Raw genomic sequence first — 20,299 nt, 5'->3', positions numbered from 1 at the left:
AATTAATTATTTTTTTTTTTATCATTGATAGGGTTACAATAATCTAAGAGCAATTGAAGAGTTGGAGAGTCACATGTTTTGTAGGAACCCATAAACTGGATGCAACAATTTTCTTTTAACAAGCATCTATAATAACATATTTATGAAGGAATGCTAATGTAAAATAAAGCCTCCACATCATTACATTAATGATAAAATTGATGAACATTAACTGTAGTTACATATTTATGAATTTTTAATATTTGCAGGGATATATAAATGCGAAACTTAATTTTAGAGGAAGAAATACAAAAATGACTAATTATTTATGCTACACTTAATTTTAGGGGAAGACAGAGAAAAACAACTCTTTTAACTTTGAAGGGACACAAATTACATCTCTCTTACAAACTTTTACAACCAACAATGACCTCATCATAAGATACATTTTCTTTTAACAAAAAAGAAGATCATACAAGTAGAAGAAAATCCCACATCATGTACATTGCAGATGTGAACTTGATTCCCATCTTTGAGCAAAATCCATTCATTCTTTCACTGTATCTCAATAGGCGATATTCGATAAACAGCAAAGTTAATCCATTTGATATTTTCATCAGTGATTCTTATGAATCACTCCAGCTATCTTCATCATTGTCGTCGTCGTCGTCATCTTCATCACTTCCAGCACATGCCTGTATCAAGAAGTAATTTAGGAGAGAATGAGATTTCAAGAAAGAGGGATCTTATGTAACAGCAGACTAATACACAAACCTGACGGATTGCATTTGCTTTCTCCAAAATGGCGATAACCTTTAGGTTTGTTGGAGGGCCACCCTTGAACCTAACTGCCGGTGCTACTGTTGGTTTCAGGCTGAAGGACTGAAAAAGTAGAGTTCATCAGTAGGTGATGATTGAAGACATTTTGCCTTGATTGAATTATGACACACCAACCTTGTTTCTTATCTGCTCAAGAAATGACCCTGTTTCATCAGATTTTGGCATGGCTGAAGAACGAATTAGCTCATGTGCCTTCCTCAACTGCAATCATCAGTTTAAAGTAGACATCATAACAAATTTCTATGTCAGAGCTCTTTCCTCAACCGTAAACTTATCAACGAAGTTGTTCTCCTAGAAAAAAAACCAAATGTTTCTTAAAGCACTTCGTAGAAGATAAATTATGCACCTTGCTTCTATCATGAGATACAATTGCCTCAATCAGGGGGTCATTAGGCCTATGGATAGCTGGGTGAATTTTTGTTGTTGGTTTCTTGTTCTCTGAAGTCTCTGTGGTTGAATCATGTACAGTGGATGAACTTTTTTCTTCTGTAGAAAGAAATCCATGTCTAGGGTTCTTAAATTTTGTCATGGGCAGTGGTGGAAGCCTTGGGGGTACAGCAGAACCAGTAACTTCATGGATGAATTTGTGCAACTCAACAGCTGAAGCTACTACAAATGGGATGGGGGACTTTCTATCTGAATTTGCAGCCCCATTCTGAGATCTACTTGAATCTAAATCTTGAGTTTTCTCATTCAAACATGGTGTTACCTCCGACAATTTTGAAGGTTGTGTTTCATCACTTGGTAACACAGGAACATCTTGAGAGCTTTTATTTTCCCCAGTTGATGGCACTTCTGTTGACTTCCAGATACCTTCTCCAATAGCATTGTGGTCATATACCTGCTTGTCCTCTTCAAGTAGTGACTCTAAAGCTGGCCTCGTGATTTTTCCATCTGAGTCCAAGGTATCATGTTCATAGCTCTCCTTGACACTTGCTGGTACTTTACATGATTTCTGAGACCGCACAACATAATCTGACTCTGCTATTTCAATCCCTGTAGCTAGAAGCTTTTGTGAAGGTTCATTCTGAACAGCAGATATTGATGATATGGCAAGATTTGATCCACTTGGTGGTTGTGCCACATTCCTACTGGACACAAGAGAAATCAGTGGAGGCTTCGTCAATCCCCATGGTATTGGTGGTAGATGAGCAATTTGTGATATGGCTTCAGTATTTTCTGATGTAGCACAATTCTCTAGAAGTGGTGAACCAGAAGCTAATTCTGGCTGTTGTTCAGAAGCTTGTTGTGGTGTTGTATCAGCTATACAATTGCATTGAAATAGAAAAAATCCTTCACGATAAAGTCGACCTGATATGATCTCCTTTGATGAAGGAATGTTAGGTTCGCTAAAACTAACATCACTGTCATTGATATGGGGAACTGATTCTCGTGGATTGTGTGCAACATACAGCAGTTCATTTTCAGTTGATGAGATTTCTTCAAAAGGTTCAAGATGCTTACAGTTTTGTTGTAACAAAATCAAGTTTAGCTCACCATCACCTTGTGATTCGGACACATTTTGAGATAGTCCTGAAGGCTCAGCAAGTACCATGTAATCATTTGAACTCTTGGCGGGACACAATATAGATGCTTTTGAATCAATAGGGCATTCACTTTCTGATGAATCCACAGGGATCTTCTTGTCAGCAAGTTCAGTTGAGTAAATACCAGTACTTCTTTGTTTGGCAGATGAATCTTCGACAGAATGAGGAGCAGAAGACTTAAGCTGCTGTTCATCTTGGATGAGAGAGACGTTGTCAGGATCCCTGCTCGATTCTTTTCCAAAAAATTCAAATGTTTCTGCAGTCTTTACAAGGACAATTTCTGGAATGATCTCCTTTAAATTCTCAGGAGAAGACTTTTGCAGAGGTTCTAAACCGGAACTAATTTTAGTCCCAAATGTTTCTGCTGGAATTAAAGATGGAGAAGACAAAGCTTGTTTATCTGAAGAGGTACAGATGTATGTAGAACTTGAATAATCCAACTGTGTTGCATCCTCTGAACAAGTTTGTTCAATGATTTTATGGGTTCTCTCACCTAGATATGCACCATCAGCAACCACTTGTTGCTGCAACTCTAAATTGAAGCTACAAACATCTGGAGAACAAATTGATTGATCACCATTCTCATTGTAGATATGAGCAACATCATTCTGACATGATATGTTACCATTACATGATTTAATGTTCTCCACATTCTTCTGTGTGTCTGACATTGTTGATTTATGAGGCACAACCCTAAGATCAACAGTATGCATTGATCCCTGCATCATATCATTCTTTAACTTACCAGACAGGAAATGCATGTTATCAGGAAACGCTTCTTCTCCAGTGCAGCTCTGCTGAGATTTATCTGTGCCATACAGAGTATCCTTCTCAAAGTGTGACATGATAGAAATAGGTGTTTTTCCTGTAGTCAAAGCATCAACATGTTCGAGAATCAGTACTGATTTTGAAGATGATAAACCATCATCACTTGTAATGACATTTCCTGATTCTGGATCCAATATAACAGGCTTCACAAGGAAACAAGCTCCTTGATCTTGTTTTGCTAACTCCAGAAATTTCACACCATTCATACTAAATGAAGCAGGTGAAACTTCAATACCTGTGATACCTCTTTCGAGAGTGGTTTCATGTTGTTTCTGTGAATGAAGCACAGTCCCATTTTTTGTGCTCGCTATGTCATGTGAACTTTGCTCCTTGATAGAATTGTCAGAATCAATTTCTTTAGTAATATCATCTTTCCTCGAGAGATTTTGGTCCATCATATGGTGTAGAGAATCAGACACAACGCCAGGGTTTTTAGCAAGCTCTCTGTGTATCATGTTACTTCTTTCTTGAGAAGAAAGTTCAGAGTTCTTTTTTTTGCACTGTAACTCCCCATCCAAATGGATGACAACTTGGTCAGGTACTTTCTCAAGAGGAGTTGTCTCATTCATGCCCACAGTAACCAATGAGATCGTGAGAGTTGAGTCTGCGGTACACAAACTAGGATATGCTTCTCCATGTACAGCAGAGGTAGGAATATCTAATGTCATGACATCACATGCTCCGTTTATAAGTAAATGGTCTGAAAATTCACATGTTACCTGCTTATCATATGGCTGATCAAAATGGATTTCATTAGTTTCACCTAGGCCAACATCTGAATCCAAAGGAAAACCAGAGTCATTCTTATTCTCTTCTAGCAACTGTGCAGCTAAGTGACCTAAAGTATCTGAGAAGGAAGGATTTGCAGATCCTTTCCTGAATATTGTGCTGAAACCTGGCGACGAAGTAGAGTTTTCGATAGAATATTGTTCAAGATATTGAGCTTTCAACTCTTCCTGTTCCTCATTAGTATCAGAATCTGTTTCTCGAGATTCAATGCTATTAAAAACTGAATCCAGTTTACCCAGATTCTCAATATCTGTTTCTTTATTTGATTCTACGGTAGTAAGCGCATCCATGTAATTATCCAACTCACTAGAAATCTCATCAGAAAGATAGCCATCAGAACTGTTTTCTGATCTGCATTCAGCATCAGGTGAAAATCCATTTTGAATGAATTCCTGAGCAGGTAAAATATTTGAGTTCACTTCCTGAGAGTCATATGAATGGCGTTCAGTTCTCTTTCCACTCTTGGAAAATTTTCGCTTTTCCTCCATCACGGAATAGATAGGATGCTCTATTCCTAGTTCACTAGCTGGTTCAGACTCTTTGCTTGATAAGCCCTTCCTTTCTGTTTCCTGCTTCTCCAAGTCACTTGCAGTTGTCATTTCCTGCTTGGAAGTAGATGGGTTGCAGTTTTTCTCTATGTTGTCAGATGCATCAGCTACCATTTTATGCACCTCAGTAACAGATTCACCCGAGTCAGTAGATTTCATCATGACAGATTGGTTTACAGATGATTGAGAAAGCAACTGCTGCACTACTTGATGAAAATCGATATGATCCTCCATGTAATTTTTTAATCTATGGATAACTGATTCATTCAGCTGTCTCGGTTTCAACTTGACATGTTCCAAATGTACTTTAACAAAAGATTGGTCACAAATAGCAGGCTGCAATCTATATACAACAATCAAGTTATACCAAAAGAAAGAACCTTGGATGATGAATAGTTCTATGAAGGGTTCAGGAAATAAAGACAAATACCTGGAATCAATGCAAGGCATCACAAAAGGTTCAGGTGATTCACCATTAAAGGAGTATGATACCTTCTTCTGAATAGAGAAAAAGTGGTATTTTTTTCCTTAGTTTTTGAATGAAGACAATAAGTTTCACTGATAAAAGATCTTACCAAAGCAGAGAAAAGGCTACAAGAACAATTCTGCATCAGAAGATTGGATATAATGTCAAGTTGAAGCTTATTGTGCTTACACAGAAAATTAGACACAATAACAAGAGTTTACTAAAATCACCGTTGGGATGGATTTACAGATGAAAGTATAAATTATTAAGCTGTAACTAAACTTGTAGTCAACAGTTTCTGGACATATATCAATTCTTTGTCACTTAATGCTGATTTTGTTGCCAGAATAAGGCAGAGAGAGGCTGGCTATAATAAGTGAGTTGTGAATATGAAGATAGTATAATTCTTGATTAAACTATGTAAAACTTGGATCAGATCAAGTATATAATTAAAAAAATTCCAAAATGCGATACCATGACAATAAACATAATGCCTCTGAGGACCATGAAAGTAACATAACATAGATGTTTGCAGAATTTAACTTCTCTTGATGACGATGGAAACAGTTAATTTGGTCTTTTACTGGTTAACACAAACACTATCTCTGCTGTTTATTAATTTTGTGGGATATGTAAGGTCGACCTATGGTATTATTTTGTTTCTTTGATCAATTCAAATTGGGTAATTCTCTAAGGAAATTATTGTGAAATGATTTTATTCTTAATAAATACCAAAATTTCATTCTATATGACACAATACTGAATACAAATACATGGATAGGGGTTGAGTTTAAGAACAACCACCATTAAAGTTATAATCTGGACAAAGTCAAAGTTAACATCACAACATTTGCTCATTGTTTGTATGTTCATTTTCTATGGCCTGCAAGGAGAATCTACATGAAAAATTATACCCTACCTTAAAGAGAGTGCAACGGAGTATTGTTCTTCACAAGCCATTATGAAAGTTTTCTTGATTGCTCACCTTTATTTTGCAAGCTCTTTTTTCTGATTGAGCATTGTCTTCCACCAGTCTGGAGGCCAACTCAATTCTAAAAAAAGATGGATCAGTATATCTCTTCAAACATGCTCCAGCACCAGCAAGATCATATCTGCGGAAGCAAGGAAGTAGTAGTTTATAAATAATGCACTTTCACATTGGATAAACAAATAACTAGAACAATACCATACTTGTCTAGCTTAAAGAACTGTGGTGGACCACGACATTCTCTGTATGTTTCCATGATGAAGTGAGGCATATCTCCGGGAGTAATTATATTATGGTCTATTTGGAGATTACAGTGCCAATCAATACCTGCAAAATGATAAGATATTGAACTAATCATCTGCTGTCTTCTGAAATTAAAGGCTAGTTTTGTTTTATGAATCTACGAGTTCACTACAGGAGCTTCAAAAATATTGTTTTATATGTATAAAAGTTACTTGCAACTTAAATAAATTTTAGTTGATGTTTAACCTCAATGCAGATTTACTCAAGTCGACAGTTGCTACAAACGTAAATCATATTCCTTTCACTCGGCAGTCATGGCATGAACTCCTAGGATAATGTGTTACATAGGGCGACATCAGCACTTTGCGAATGTAATCAGCACTTTGGCATGATTACATAAAGTTTCAGAATAAATATACATGGCAACTAAATAATGACATGCTATGTTTATGAAAAATCATTGCAGATGATAATCAACAAGTTGCATTGTCCAAAGCTGCCAAGCTTAAATATAACAAAATGATTTAAAAATGTCTTGGATGCATGTTTCACACATGTATGATATGCAGCAGAGAAAGTGCAATACCTTCTGAACAATGATATGGCAACTAAATAATGACATGCTATGTTTATGAAAAATCATTGCAGATGATAATCAACAAGTTGCATTGTCCAAAGCTGCCAAGCTTAAATATAACAAAATGATTTAAAAATGTCTTGGATGCATGTTTCGCACATGTATGATATGCAGCAGATAAAGTGCGATACCTTCTGAACAATGGAGCTTATATCAAGCAAAAAGTGAGATTTGTAGCTAAATTTAGAAACCTGTGCTAATATTTTAAACCTTTGGTGTTTTTATATGGTGTCAGAGGTGGGCAAAACATTGAAAAACAATGACTCAAGAAATTGGAAAGTAAATTGTTTAGGATGAATTTTAGGTAGATTGTTCAAATCTTCATATAGAAATGAAAGACTGCATTTTACTTTGTCCACATTAGAACTTCAAAAAACGTAAAGTCAAAACTAACCTTGCTTGTAAGACAAACACAAAGAGGCACTCTCAGATGAAAAGCCAATTGATTTTAGATCCGTCTCTAGCTGTTGGACTTGAAGTAACAATTTATGCCCTCTAGAAGCAGTGTTTATCACTTCTTCATACAAATTGTGGAATACCTCTGCAGCAAATCTGTAGGGAAAAACTGTACATGTCACAATGTTGTGAATATGTATGCAGTAAGAAGGAGATCGAATCTGCAAATTTACATTCTTTGCCCAGAGCTAAGCAATTGCACCGAGTGACATAAACCTATCCAGATTAAGAGAGGTTCTTTAGCATGGCATATTGGCAAAAAAGTTTTTTAAGAAGATGTCGTGACAAATTTCATCTGAAAATGATCCAAATTATATAATGTATAGTAAAATTGTTGAATCTTTGTGCTTCCTATGGCATTGATGAAACCAAGGTAATTATGTCTTCACTGAACAGAATGCAGAATTCTGGTAATGGTTTAAGTATTCAATATAATCAGCTTTTCAAAATTAAGAAATTCCTGCAAAAAGTCACCACTGTAGACTTGAGTTCCTTGTAGTATCCATAGCTATCCTGCAATGTAAATATCCTAGGATAAAAGAAGAAGCTAAGCAATTTGAATAACTAGGATTTTGTGGGTAATTAATCATGTTCTTTAGTCATCGACCACTGTTAAGACACCAATTTTCCTTGTGTATTACACCTTATAACGAATAGTCTTAAAACCTTAGTACAAATTACACCTCGCATATTTACTCAAGTAGTTCATTCACCATCATTCATATTTCAAAAATAACAAATATATCGAATTGCTCCTTGTTCTTCTATTCCAGCAACTCAACTCATTGACTTAGTTATGACAAAATACCAAAACGATCTAACTCGAAGGCATAGATTGGAAATCCACTTCTCATGTCCATTACACATTGATCCTAAGCGATCCAAGTACACACATTCCATCATGTCTCTGATTGCCCCTTTATCTCTACCGCAATATACAAAGGAAACAAGAAAGAGATACAAAACAAAGGGTTAGTACGCATAGATATGGAGTCAACCGTATTGTCCGCAAGCAAAACATGGAAGGCACTATCCAAGGAAACATCATTCGCAACCATTTCGATAAAGCAATTCAAGAAAACGAAAAAGGAAAAAAAAATCAGAAAACAAGCACAAGATAAATCCATAAACGCGGTCTTTCACTTCTCATTTACCTACGGAACCAACCCAGAGAAAGGAACAAGGGGCAAATGACATGGTCCAATCAACAATGCCTGGCCTCAGAACGAGAATGCATGGAAAATAACAGGAAGAAACGTACTCTGCGAGATCTCCGAGCTGCCTCAAGAGGCCGACTAGTCCAGCGGCGGCGACGCCTTCAAGAAGTGCTTCCGGGTCATTCTTGTCCGCAGCTCCATAGAGCTCCGAGCCCCCCAATCCATACTCGTTCCTTATCCGGTATCTGATGGTCGGCATGGTGTCCGAAGTCCAGAACAAGGAGCGCCGACGACCGAAGACTCCCTTCTTCTTCTTCTTCTTCTTCGCTGGAGTCTTTCCGCTATGTATTCGCCATTTGGAGCCAAAGAAGCCGAGTTTTCTTCGAGCAGCGAGAAGGTTAAATTTGGAACGTTCATTTACCAGCGGACCCACCTCCATTATGACACCAGGACCGTAGATTGTGAACTTAATCCGCTGTTTGTGGTTGAGTCGATAGTACCAGCCTCCACACTCCGCAGTTAATGCTTACTAGAATGTTGCGGATCCAATCGGGTCCCCTTCTGCTTCTTTATTCGTTGGTCATCCGAAAACAAAAAACAAAAGTTTCCTGTTCCGCTGTTAAGAGTCATCGAAACATGAAAACACTTCCAAATCGCACTTCAATTTTCTCGAGAAATAAAGACGAATCATGCTCGAATGAAAAATCCGATTTAAAATAAATCAGAAATCACTGGTTATATATATATATATATATATATATATATATATATATATATATATATATATATATATATATATATATATATATATATATATATATATAATGAGGAGCCAAAGATTTGATGAAAAATATATGTTTTATGTTGGAATTCGGCAACACAAACAAATTAGTGGCAGTCATGTACGTACCCACAAATGATGGAAGATTAAAGACTTCTTTCACGTACAAGCTACTACTCCACCACCCAGGGTTGGCTGGCCACCGGTCTCGTGTATCGAGCATGACTGCGATCCTATACCCACTCTGCAACGACGTGTGGACCTGTTCTTCCACTCGCTCTCGTTGTTTATTACCCCAGTGGAAGGAAAGCAATATGCTTCTCTCTTTGCTTTCAAGACTTTGTTTCTTTGGAAGCATTCCTATAAATGATGTGTGTTTAAGCAAACACATAGAGAATCCAAGATAGAGAAATTAGTTTAACGCATGGGCATGAAAAGGAAGCATCAATCAGTATGGAAATTCTTAGCTGAACATACCTCCCGGGAGAAAGTGGATCCCTTTGAGTCGCCGGAGTCTGGTGCCCTCTGCATCTGAATCGAACACGTTTTCCAGTGGTGTCAAAGTGCGAGAGGGTGTTCTTTCATAGAATGCAGCCATCGGGTTTTCTGATGTGATCTTGAAACCATGAAGAACCTGCATAGAAATTGAGGCATACAGGCGGCTATCAGCAATCTCCACCAGGGAAATTTTTGACTTTGCCTCATGACTAGGGTCCAAGAGATCTTCCTGTGCTGGTGCATCTTCGGTCTTCTACGGCATAAGTTCTTGCAGTAAACAAACATCATTAGGATCTAAAAATTAGCAAAAAGAATTATGATATAATCACTTCTACAGCCATCAAGATCGGGAAAGCCCAAGTTCTAACATCAATGTGTCCTTTTATCATGAATGAAATCTCATTGGAATTAATAGCTTTAGGACTCGAGGAGAGTGAAAATGTAGTAATATACATGCTGGGTAAAGCATTGGGCTAAGCGATCGATCTTACTCCAGCTGCTCACCACCAAATCGGGATGAGGCTTTGACTTGAGTTTATTTCTAATTTTGACTGGACATACATTCTTGGCATGTTTAACGAGCTTAGCATGGCACTCAGGATAAAACCTTGAACAAGTTAGTTCAGAACGGAGCCGGACACAGTTCTAATTCTTTCTAGATCACAATTGTGATTATCACCTCTAATAGCAAAATGCTCACCTCGTATAAATGGCTTTTAATAAAAAAGAAAAGACAAGCTTAGCTCACTAACAAAAAGAAGAGACTTTGCAAAAGTCTTGAACTGAGTAACCATTCAATGCTACACGAGGAGAAATCTTTTATGTGATGAGTGATACTACTTGATCTGCATCGGTTGATACGAGTTGTAATACCTCCAGTTCATAACAACCATTTAGCAAGAATTTTTTCTTTTGTTTTCCTTTGAACTTCCTAATTCAAAAGGTTATATCCGTTTTCTCTAGGAGATATAAACTTTCAACATATTACCCCACCTTTTCCAACTATCTTGTTTGAATTGCATGATACTGAACCTATTAGGACTAGATAACGATACTATGGAGTTTTCGTTGGAAAATTGAAAATCTAACACAACAATGCAGTCTTAATAGAGTCATTGAATTTGGAAATGTTATGCATGTGGCACTTAGAAAAGAGGTTATAAACTTACCATCAGCCGATAAAAACTGGTTTGTACTAATCTCCTAGCTGAGGCAGCTTTGGGTCTTGTTAGCATGTAGGCAACTTGACCTAAAAGAAGGCAGAACAGTGAATGAGGCTCCAGCCATCTGGGATCTAGGAGATTTGGGTTCATTGATAAGGCTATTTTTAGACATGAATCATGACTCATGATTTCCAAGTTGCAATAGAGCCAAAGAACTCGGACACTGTTTATATCTATTGAATTTTCTACAGTACTAAGAAAATGAAAACTAGTTTATTGCATATATATGTGCACATAGAATGAGTTCGAATGCTCAAAAAGGTTATTGAGTCAATTGTACTAAGTACACAATGTTTAGAAGGAAAAGTAAAGCAGCACGAGATCATTTATTTGAAGATTGAAGAACTGAAGCAGAAAGAAACACTTGCAACAGTGCTGCCAGCTTAGTTAAACTAACCATTGCATTAACAAGGCAGATAATTTCTTGCATTTCTCATGATGCAATACTAGAATCTGTAGCTTCAATATAAACTCCCAATTCTTATCTTGAAATTTAGCTCTGTACATGTTTTAGGGCCATCATGTCGGAAATCCTTTCATTGGGAAAATAAGCATAAATAGATTCTCTCACAAACAGAGAATTGAAAGTAAATCATGCTACAAAATTTGACCTGTGTGTACATGGTAATACCAAATCAACTAAAAAAGGTGATGACACATTATAGGATAAATCTTTTAGAGTTAGGTTAATAGGCGAAAGTTCTTTTTTCGGTGAGAAGTACAGATTCAACAAGGGCATCAAAGATGAAGCAAATATCCTATTGCCCACTCCTCTACAGAAAATAACACAATACAGTCATTTAATACCATATAAACTGAGAAAAATGCAAGAAAAACAACAAAGAAATTTGCTTTTTGTTGAACCCTAATCTAATGTATTAACATTCAATTTTCCATTTTGATCCATCAGCAGGTAGAAATTAGCCAAGAAAAGCATCAGCTATTAAAAAAACCTTTTTTAGAAGCAAATCTTGATAGTATCTCTTGCTAAGACAATCTGCCCTCATCGAAACAGACGTCTCCCGTCGTGTTCGATTCGACATGGAAGCCAACACGAACACCTACAAGAAAGCGAAAAAAAAAAGATCGAGAAAACCCAGCAATCGATAGAATCGAGAAGACAGAAAACACTACCTTCTTTCTCATTCTCCAAGTAGATCGATTTCTCCGGAGGTCTAGACGCCATCGCGAGGAAGAAGAAGAGGAAGAAAGCGCGCAGCTCCGCTCGCTTCTTCTTCGACCGAGGAGGCTCGTGTCTGTTACATGTAAGCGACCGGATCTAGAACCGCGTTACCAAGATCCGATATCGAAGGGAGCGGACTAGGGTGGCAACAGTCCGATCCGGAAACCGGATTAGTAAACGGATCATATATACAGATGAATCCGCATCGCCGCGGAGTTATATACTAGTTATAGGTAGGATGGCTGATCCTGCGACTTGACCAAACGACCAAACACAAGAAGGGCCTCCCATTAGTTGCCATCTGTGCTTATGACGTCATCACTTGACACCCGATAAGTGCTAGGCGGATCGGAGCTGCGAAAAAGGAATCACGGAATCGGATTGAAATCGATCCGATCCGTTCACCTAACGGGCTAGTGGATCTGCCACGGGTGGATTCCCATCTTAAACGGCCGAGATGAGATCAATCCTGGCGTTTGGGGAGGCGCTCGTCGACGACTCACCGCGTTCGAGCGATTCGAACCCTAATCGAAGCGTAGGGCTTCTCCGAAACAAGGTATCCATCTCTCCGCTTCCTTTTGGTTCTTGATAGAGGAATGAATTCGTTTTTGCGTGGTAAATCGCCTTTCTCAACAAGGCATATGATCCAATCTTCAGTGGAAGCTTCGGGTGGTCTTCCTTCAGAACGCCTCAATCCGATCTCCTCGCCAATGGAACAATCTACGGCGATTCAGGTTTTTACCTCCTTTGATCCGGCAGTAAATAGCTAGTAGGGTGGCAATTTGCTGCAAAACCTATAATGCGGGCATTGAGATGCAGTTGAGTATGTGGAGTTGCTGTAGTCTGAACTTTCATTAGAACTTTCTATATTTTTCTTAACTTTCTTTAATTTTTTTGTTATTTTTATGAAAAAAGGATGAGATATATACTACACTAAATCAAAGACGTAGTTTAAATCTGATTAAGAATGGATGCAATGTCATCATAGATCCTTGCTTAAGGCAATTCTATTGGTATGATCAAGATTTTCTATTAATTAATTCTATGTTATATTTATGTTAACTATAACTCACTATTATAGTTCAGTGTTTTCATATTTCATACCATTTGGGTTCCTTATTTCTCTTTAAGAACCTTCCATAGTTATGACTTGTTCACTGTACTAGATTAATACATCTGTGCAAATTTTGTATGTTATTTCTTATATTTTTTTTATTATTTCCAGATATCACTTAGTAAAGAATGATTCTTTGTTAAATATAACTTTTCTTAGTCTTAAGAAAGAAATAATCTACATATACTAGCCTAATATTTATAAGTGCATTATCTTAGGATTGTATGCAAGACATGCTGTTGCATTCATAAATGACAATTAGTTTTTGATGCTATGATTTGAAGGAATTACTGAGAATCAGTTCACTTTTATTTATTTATGAAGGTACATATATATATTGTGGGCATATGAGATGGGGATAACCTACTTCAGGCGTCAAACATTTCCATGATGATTGAGATACAATGTCCAGGGGTCTAGCTTCTAATAGCATATACAGCTATAACCACCTTAATGGGAAAGGTGCATCTGAAGCAATTGATGTACATGATATTACAGTCAAGAAGAGCAGATTACGAATTTTCTTATCATACTTTGGGGCTGCTGTGTTTCTTACAGCTACCTTCTATTTAGTTGTGTTGAAGGTATCCACTAATCATCCTTCTGGACTTCTCATGGCTGATATTTCTCATATTATATTGTCTATCTGTAGTTTTTATTTGCCAATAGACAAGTTTCAGGGAAGACTGTATGTTTTTCCTCTTATTTTAAAGAATGATTCTTTGGGCAGGCCATGGAACAATGTTGCTCTTGCTGTTATTGCTGATATTTTTCAGCATTTTTGTCTAACAGGAATTGTGTATCAGCTCCATTTGGAGTATTCTTGTGTGTTTTTCCTTGGCCAAAGTTCTGCATCACAAGCCTATCAAGAAAGGTGAAGTATCAGAATCTTTTATCTGTTTCTTCGTGCTTTGTTTTTTTTTTTTCTTTTGATGCGTTATATACCTCTTTCATGCTTGAGTTGGTTAATTCGCATGAACAGAAGTCATATCTTTATAATATAGTTGTCGTTAAACAAATCAAAACTGTGTCATATTGGATGTAATAACTATAATGCTACTTTTGTGCACCCATTTATATACTCTATTACAATACAAGACAAGACAATATTGCTTGGTTGATGGTCAATGAGCTTTAAGCCAATGTAAGGCTACGTGTGATTTGTTTACAGTAGGTATTAGGTAGAACTGTTCAGATGATTTGCGGCTTTTTTGCTGGAGACCTCATTCCTGACATATGGTTTCTCTTAAATTTTGTAGAATCAGTGGTGATTCTGCCAGCATTTGGTGTTCAACTTGAAACTCATTACTGGAGGTAAATTTCAGTTTGTCTGGATGCCATGACATGGCATTGGTACCTAGTTTATGTCTTCCTCATTTATTTTCATCTTCTTGGGTACCATCAAGTTATTTCTCAGATTAGAATTTTGTACTCTTTGGTTCCTCGCTAAGGATTTTCACTGCTGTCTATATTCCTTACAGTTTCTTATATGGCTAACTGCAAGGTGAGCTCATGGGTGTTTTTGCAGACTTTAGAGTGAATTTTCCCAGAAATTATCTTATATAAAGAGCATGTTCCCCGTGGGTGCTATCTAGGTTGGCATTGTATGGAAACACTTCCGACCTCTTAGTCCTTGCTAATTCATTTAAAGAAACATAGAACTATGTTGTTCCACCATGTTTCTCATTGGTGCCGTTGGAAGCTCGAAGAAGGAATAGATAAGAGGGCCCCATGGAGAATGTGGTCAGAAATCTATAGTAGAGTCCAACCAAAATGACCACAACTTCAAATATCTTACCAAACCATTTAGAGCTCTATGCCCGTTTATATGTTTTCCATCTAAATGCCATCCATTTTCCTATCTTCTTAGTCTCATGATATATTGTACTTATAGTATGGTTTAAGCCTAAGAAGCATAGGCATGTGCCTTTGGTGGACGTGTCCGTGTCCGACACGTGTTGGACACTCACGTGTGGCGTTGCGCTCGTGTGGTCCTCACGTGAAGGCCATATGCTTCGCAAGAAAAGAAATCTAGAGATCGTCACATGGAAACATATATCAATTGTATCTAGAGGCTGTTAAATATTATTTGATGATTTTAATTTTTTCAACCTATATAAAGATATTCATTTGTTCACGTTGTTGAGTTCATAAAATTTACGTTTAAATACTACAAAATTCATGTTAATCAAATATTATATATGCATATATATTAAAAGATACATGTGCCATCACCGTATCCGGGTCCTAATTTTATTAAAAATGATGTGTCATCGGGTCCGTGTCCGTGTTTCTTAGGTTTAACCAATGCTTTCATCAATAAAATTTTGAAAAAAGGAAAACTTGTGATCGTTATCACTAATCATTAATTAACTATAAAATCTAGCAGATTTTTTTTTCTTGCTGCATGCCACATTGATAGTACTAGCTTTCTCCTTTACCAGGTCAAGTGAGCATCTGATTGTGGTTTAATGACAGTGTGGGGTCTGGTTGTGTCCAGGTGGCGCTGGTTAAGAATTAGGAGAGAGGGTTATGAAGTTTGTGAATTCACTGCCGCTGGATGTTTATCTGGATTTTCTACCTGAATGTCTGAGTCATTATGTTTATCTTTGTTTTTGTTATTCTTTTTGCTTTTTAAAAGCATATTCCTATTAACTTAAAGTCAAACTATGTGTTCCTCACATGATATTAACACTGTGAGCTATCTTTCATCTTGTCTCCAATAGGATTTTGAAGTAACACATGCATTCTCTGTTTCTCGATGGTGACACAGATTTCATTCTAGATGGCTCTAAAGTCTTCTTATATCATTTTAGTCTTATTCTTCTTTTTTTTGGGTCTTCTAAATCCACTCTTTTTTCCTTAGCGGAAGGGTCATCCGCCGTTTTGTCCCCATCAGCAAGATACTCAAACCAGTGTTGAATGAATGTGTGACTCCTGTAACTTGTCACTGGAGCTTGGCTTTAATTCTGCGTGACGAGGATGAGCTTATGTTAGTTTTCCAGGTAATCGACTGATCGGTGTTGCCACTCTTCATATGATCAGTACTTTTAAGTGTACGTCCGATTCTGAAGACCTTTACTAAATTTGCAGAAATTGCAACCACCCGTAAGGATGTTGGTCCCTGTGTGGAAAGCCTTGTGTGCTGCCAGCCACTGACTGCAAAAGAAATCAGCACCATCTGAACGCCAGTGCAGGTAATTCTGCATAGTTACTCTTCAGGGAAGTGAATTGTGAGGGAGAAACTCTATGAAAAGCGGATGTTGTGAGAGAGGCACCCAAGGATGTCAGCAGCCTGTTGTCTCATGCTGATTCGAATGCGATGGTATAATATGTTATCATTTGAGGCAGTGTTGGGTAGCATATATCTTGCATTTGACACTGACTAGGGCAGAAAACCGATACAGTTTCTCTGCCTATAAAAGGAAATTAAATCCAAGGTCTTCTAGATGATGACCTGCAGCTTGGGTACTTGTGGTATCCTTGCAGCCCATTCGGATACATGATGAACAGCTGAACCTGCAGGTCTCAAACAGTATGATAGATAAGATGGTTGTGTATCTGCGCCCGAATGGTGATTACCATCTTTGTTGTTTTTCCTCCTGCTGTTTTAGAATCTTGGTAGATTACTTGTTCTTGGAACTCATAATTGTTATACCATTCTTCATTTTGTTTTATGGTTTGTTTTAGTAATTGGTCACATATATTGTCATTGATGTCTTGTTCTTGGGTTCTTGCTACATGATGGACAATAAATTTGATACAAAGTGATTGATTAAAAAGTTACTCTGCCTAGACCTTGAAGAAGAGGTTTATGATAACACATGTAGGTCACAGTCTCAGGGTGTATGATAATGGAGGATTTGAGATGGGTATGTCATCATCTGCAACATACTTTTTGGAGGATTAATTGATTAGAATAAACCTTTCTTTGTATCTCACTTTCAGCATTGGTAATGGCAGGATTAGGAAATACAAATGCTTGAGATGCATGCTGACACCTTTCTTTCAAGTCTATGAAAGTAGTATGCTTAATGATACTTTTAAATTAAGGATCATTTATATTACTAAAGCTCAAAGTTAAATCCTGGGATCATAAATTTGTATCTCGGATGGCCAATACTCGTAGGAAATGGAGGAAAAAGATGAGCAACGTCAGTCAGGTATTTCTTTTCCTTATATAGTGTGTATGCGCGTGCGGACACGCACGGTAATATTCCAATCGGTTTAAGCGTCAGGTATGACGTGGGGGTGTGCGTCCGTACAAGCCTTGCATTCGTTGGATCAGAAGGCATATTCCAATCGGTTCCTTACTGGAATTTGGAAATCTAGAAGAGTCGTAACTTTTTCACGTGGAATACAGCATCCAAGTGATGGCTTTTACGACCTAACAAGTACTAATTATAGATTATCTTAGCTTTAGTATTTTGATTTTTATATTTTAAAAGGATACATTAGTATTTTTATGATTACAAACGATTTTATCAATACATAAAAATAAATGATAAAAAGATAATCTTAATGTTTCAGTTGATGATGACGAACGACGACGTTATTGGAGATCGTGATGATTGTTGTGGATAAGGAGAGTGATGATGAGGGGTGAAGATCATTTTGCATCTATGTCGGCAACGATGCAATTATCGAGCAATGAAAGGGCTATTCGACATCTGCATCAACGATCATTTCATTGCTCGACAACTATATCGACGTTGATACAGTTACTAAGTGATGAAATAATCGCTCAACATTTGCATTAGCGTTGATGTAGTTGTTGAGTAACACCACTTTCATCTTCGTCGGCATCGATGCAATTAGCGAGTGACAGAAGAGCCACCGATGAATATTCTAAATGGTCCTTCCATCGCTCGACAACCATGTCGACGTTGATGTTTATGCAGAACTAAAATATTAAAAAAAAAATATTTTTTATTATAAAATCGATGTTATTAGGATAAATAAACATAAATGTTTCATTGGATAAATGAACATAAATGTTTTTGGAAGATAGATAAGATCTCACCTCTCTCTCTCTCTCTCTCCATCTTTTTATTTTTTTAATTAGTATCTTCTTATCACATAAGTATAAGTGATGTGGGACAAGTGATCAATAGGTTCAAATGACTAAACGATTCCTTATAAAAGTGAGCTTATATTGCTCGTGGCATCTACCAGCGGTTCCCTCCGCACAACATGTGGAGCATCTATATATGCCCCCTGTCTAAGAATATGATCATCGATACAACTTGGATGCGATGCAAATAAAGTTGCGACATCAACATCACGAGGAATATGAGTATAAATTATCAAGCTCTTCACCAACCTTCACATAATCTCAATGTCCTTTAAAATTTTTGTTAGGGTTTTAATATTTATTAATATTAATAATAATTAACTTGAATTTTCTAGATAAGTATTTATGAGTATTTGTGAAGGATCTTAATTTTATTTTTTATGATAAATTATAAAGAGATATGCAATATTCCCAAACTTTTCATTTTGCAAAGATAGTTATATATATCTTTCGTCTATATATGCAATATTCCCGAACTATTCAGCTGCTTCTTATGAATCACCACTAGCACATATTTTATTCGATAAGCAACCAAGCAAACGTACATCGCGCAATGAAGAAGACACAGACCACATCCTATGACATGCAAAAAGACCACACAACCTACCGTGACACACCCAAAGAGACTCCTACAGACCAAACCCTGGACTCAATAACGACAGTGGTGCAAACCATACAGACTCGAACTATTCGTTCGTGTCGAGCTTAACTGGTCATATGCATTCATATGGCGAGCACAAGCCCAGGAAGTGACTTCCGGGCACGCCGGTGCAGTCTGCTTTGCCACACGGGCAGGCAACACAGAGTCGACCCAGCGGAACCGTCGGTGGGTGCCGGGGCCGAGTCGCCGCCGAGTCGGGTGACGGTGAGGGAGGTATTGAAGTACTCCCGGACCTGGGTGATGACCCCACCGGGGCCGACGGTCCAGGCGTGGATCCACACCACCGCGCCGGGGCCGCAGCCCTCGGCGAGCACGATGGAGCCGAAGGCGGCGACCTCCTGGGGACCGGGCAGGAAGGTGACGATGTCACCCTCCTCTTCCTCGCCGGTGAGCAGGCGCCTCAGGTGCTGGCGCTCGGGCGGGCCATGGAACCACCACTCGAGGTCCGGCGCCAGCAGCCGGTGCACTCTTGCGACGTCCCGGCGGTTTATGGCCTCATACAACTCTCGCACCACCGCCTTGTTCTTCGCCTCTGGCCCCTCCAGTATCTCTCCTCCTCCTTCTCGGTTGCTGTTAGCCAGCTCCGGTAGCAGCCTCTTGGGCTCAGATCAACTCCTGCAAGATAACCGAAGGGGAAGGGCAGAGTTCTGCTTTGTCGCACGGATAGGAGATCAACAGCCAATCGGGAAGCCTCATATAGGCTGAAGGCAGGGGTCGAGGGCTGTGGTGGGCTCCACATGGTTGGTGTGGGGCTCTGGGGTCATGCGGCAACACCTGCAACCTTCTCTGCGGTCGGCCCTATTGGGGTCGCACCACAAAAGAATCATTAAATGCCATTAACGACGGGACGTCCTCTTTTATATGTATGCATATCTCTCTCTTATTTATGGAGGCTTCTTCTCCTTGCTTCCCCCTCTTCGTGTTCTTCTACATTTCAGCCGTCCCGATCAAAGTGGTAACGCATTGTAGCTTTAGTAACGTGCAAGCGATCAAAGTGGTAATACAGTGCACCGATCCACGTGAGACAGGTCTAAGAAAGCATGCATCCACGTCCAACGGGCCCCACCAAAAACTCTGCATTCCTTAGGATTCTACCACCAGTCACTGTTTACGAATCCTTCCCCACGGCAGGAGGAGACGAAGACTGCAGAGTCATGTCGGACGGAGGAGAGATTCTTGGTTCGATCGCGTTCTCCACGTCGACCGAGAATGCAGCCAATAGGACGTGCCGTTTCTGCGTCTCTTGACTAAGGGGACCTCTGGTAGGCGGGGAATTGACTCGACTCA

General features: G+C 38.5%; 3 protein-coding genes across 7 annotated transcripts; 1 reads left to right on the top strand and 2 right to left on the bottom strand.

The window, feature by feature from the left end:
- Window positions 1–320: 320 nt before the first annotated feature.
- Window positions 321–12,219, bottom strand: LOC103989900 (SCAR-like protein 1). 2 transcript variants are annotated; one of them, XM_065114664.1, is made up of 14 exons: window positions 12,115–12,219; window positions 11,934–12,041; window positions 10,927–11,006; window positions 9,737–10,024; window positions 9,389–9,619; window positions 8,583–9,094; window positions 7,260–7,417; window positions 6,189–6,312; window positions 5,983–6,109; window positions 4,962–5,029; window positions 1,166–4,874; window positions 934–1,020; window positions 754–861; window positions 321–674 (listed from the first exon to the last, which is right to left on the bottom strand). In XM_065114664.1, the coding sequence occupies exons 6-14, from the start codon at window positions 8,915–8,917 to the stop codon at window positions 606–608; spliced, it is 4,785 nt and encodes a 1,594-aa protein (XP_064970736.1). In that variant the 5' UTR covers window positions 8,918–9,094; window positions 9,389–9,619; window positions 9,737–10,024; window positions 10,927–11,006; window positions 11,934–12,041; window positions 12,115–12,219; the 3' UTR covers window positions 321–605. The 2 variants fall into 2 exon arrangements, with proteins under 2 accessions (XP_064970736.1, XP_064970737.1); XM_065114665.1 differs by lacking the exon at window positions 10,927–11,006.
- Window positions 12,220–12,635: 416 nt separating this feature from the next.
- On the top strand, window positions 12,636–16,993 carry LOC103989685 (uncharacterized). Of its 4 annotated transcripts, none has more exons than XM_009408610.3 (7): window positions 12,636–12,719; window positions 12,821–12,897; window positions 13,602–13,861; window positions 14,070–14,151; window positions 14,537–14,591; window positions 16,144–16,282; window positions 16,371–16,993. In XM_009408610.3, the coding sequence occupies exons 3-7, from the start codon at window positions 13,682–13,684 to the stop codon at window positions 16,434–16,436; spliced, it is 522 nt and encodes a 173-aa protein (XP_009406885.2). In that variant the 5' UTR covers window positions 12,636–12,719; window positions 12,821–12,897; window positions 13,602–13,681; the 3' UTR covers window positions 16,437–16,993. The 4 variants fall into 4 exon arrangements, with proteins under 4 accessions (XP_009406885.2, XP_009406886.2, XP_009406891.2 ...); XM_009408611.3 differs by having other exon boundaries at window positions 12,821–12,981; XM_065114663.1 differs by having other exon boundaries at window positions 12,644–12,719; window positions 12,801–12,897.
- A 1,854-nt stretch (window positions 16,994–18,847) lies between these two features.
- On the bottom strand, window positions 18,848–19,620 carry LOC135613999 (uncharacterized; the record flags this gene model as incomplete). Its single annotated transcript, XM_065110994.1, has 1 exon — window positions 18,848–19,620. A coding segment is annotated over one exon (546 nt), but the record flags the coding sequence as incomplete, so codon positions are not given.
- Between the last annotated feature and the right edge of the window lie 679 nt (window positions 19,621–20,299).

The sequence above is a fragment of the Musa acuminata genome, chromosome BXJ2-6 (assembly GCF_036884655.1).
Source record: "Musa acuminata AAA Group cultivar baxijiao chromosome BXJ2-6, Cavendish_Baxijiao_AAA, whole genome shotgun sequence".
NCBI lineage: Eukaryota > Viridiplantae > Streptophyta > Magnoliopsida > Zingiberales > Musaceae > Musa > Musa acuminata.
Note: the sequence above shows the minus strand (reverse complement) of the source record. Positions and strands in the feature narration are given on the sequence as shown.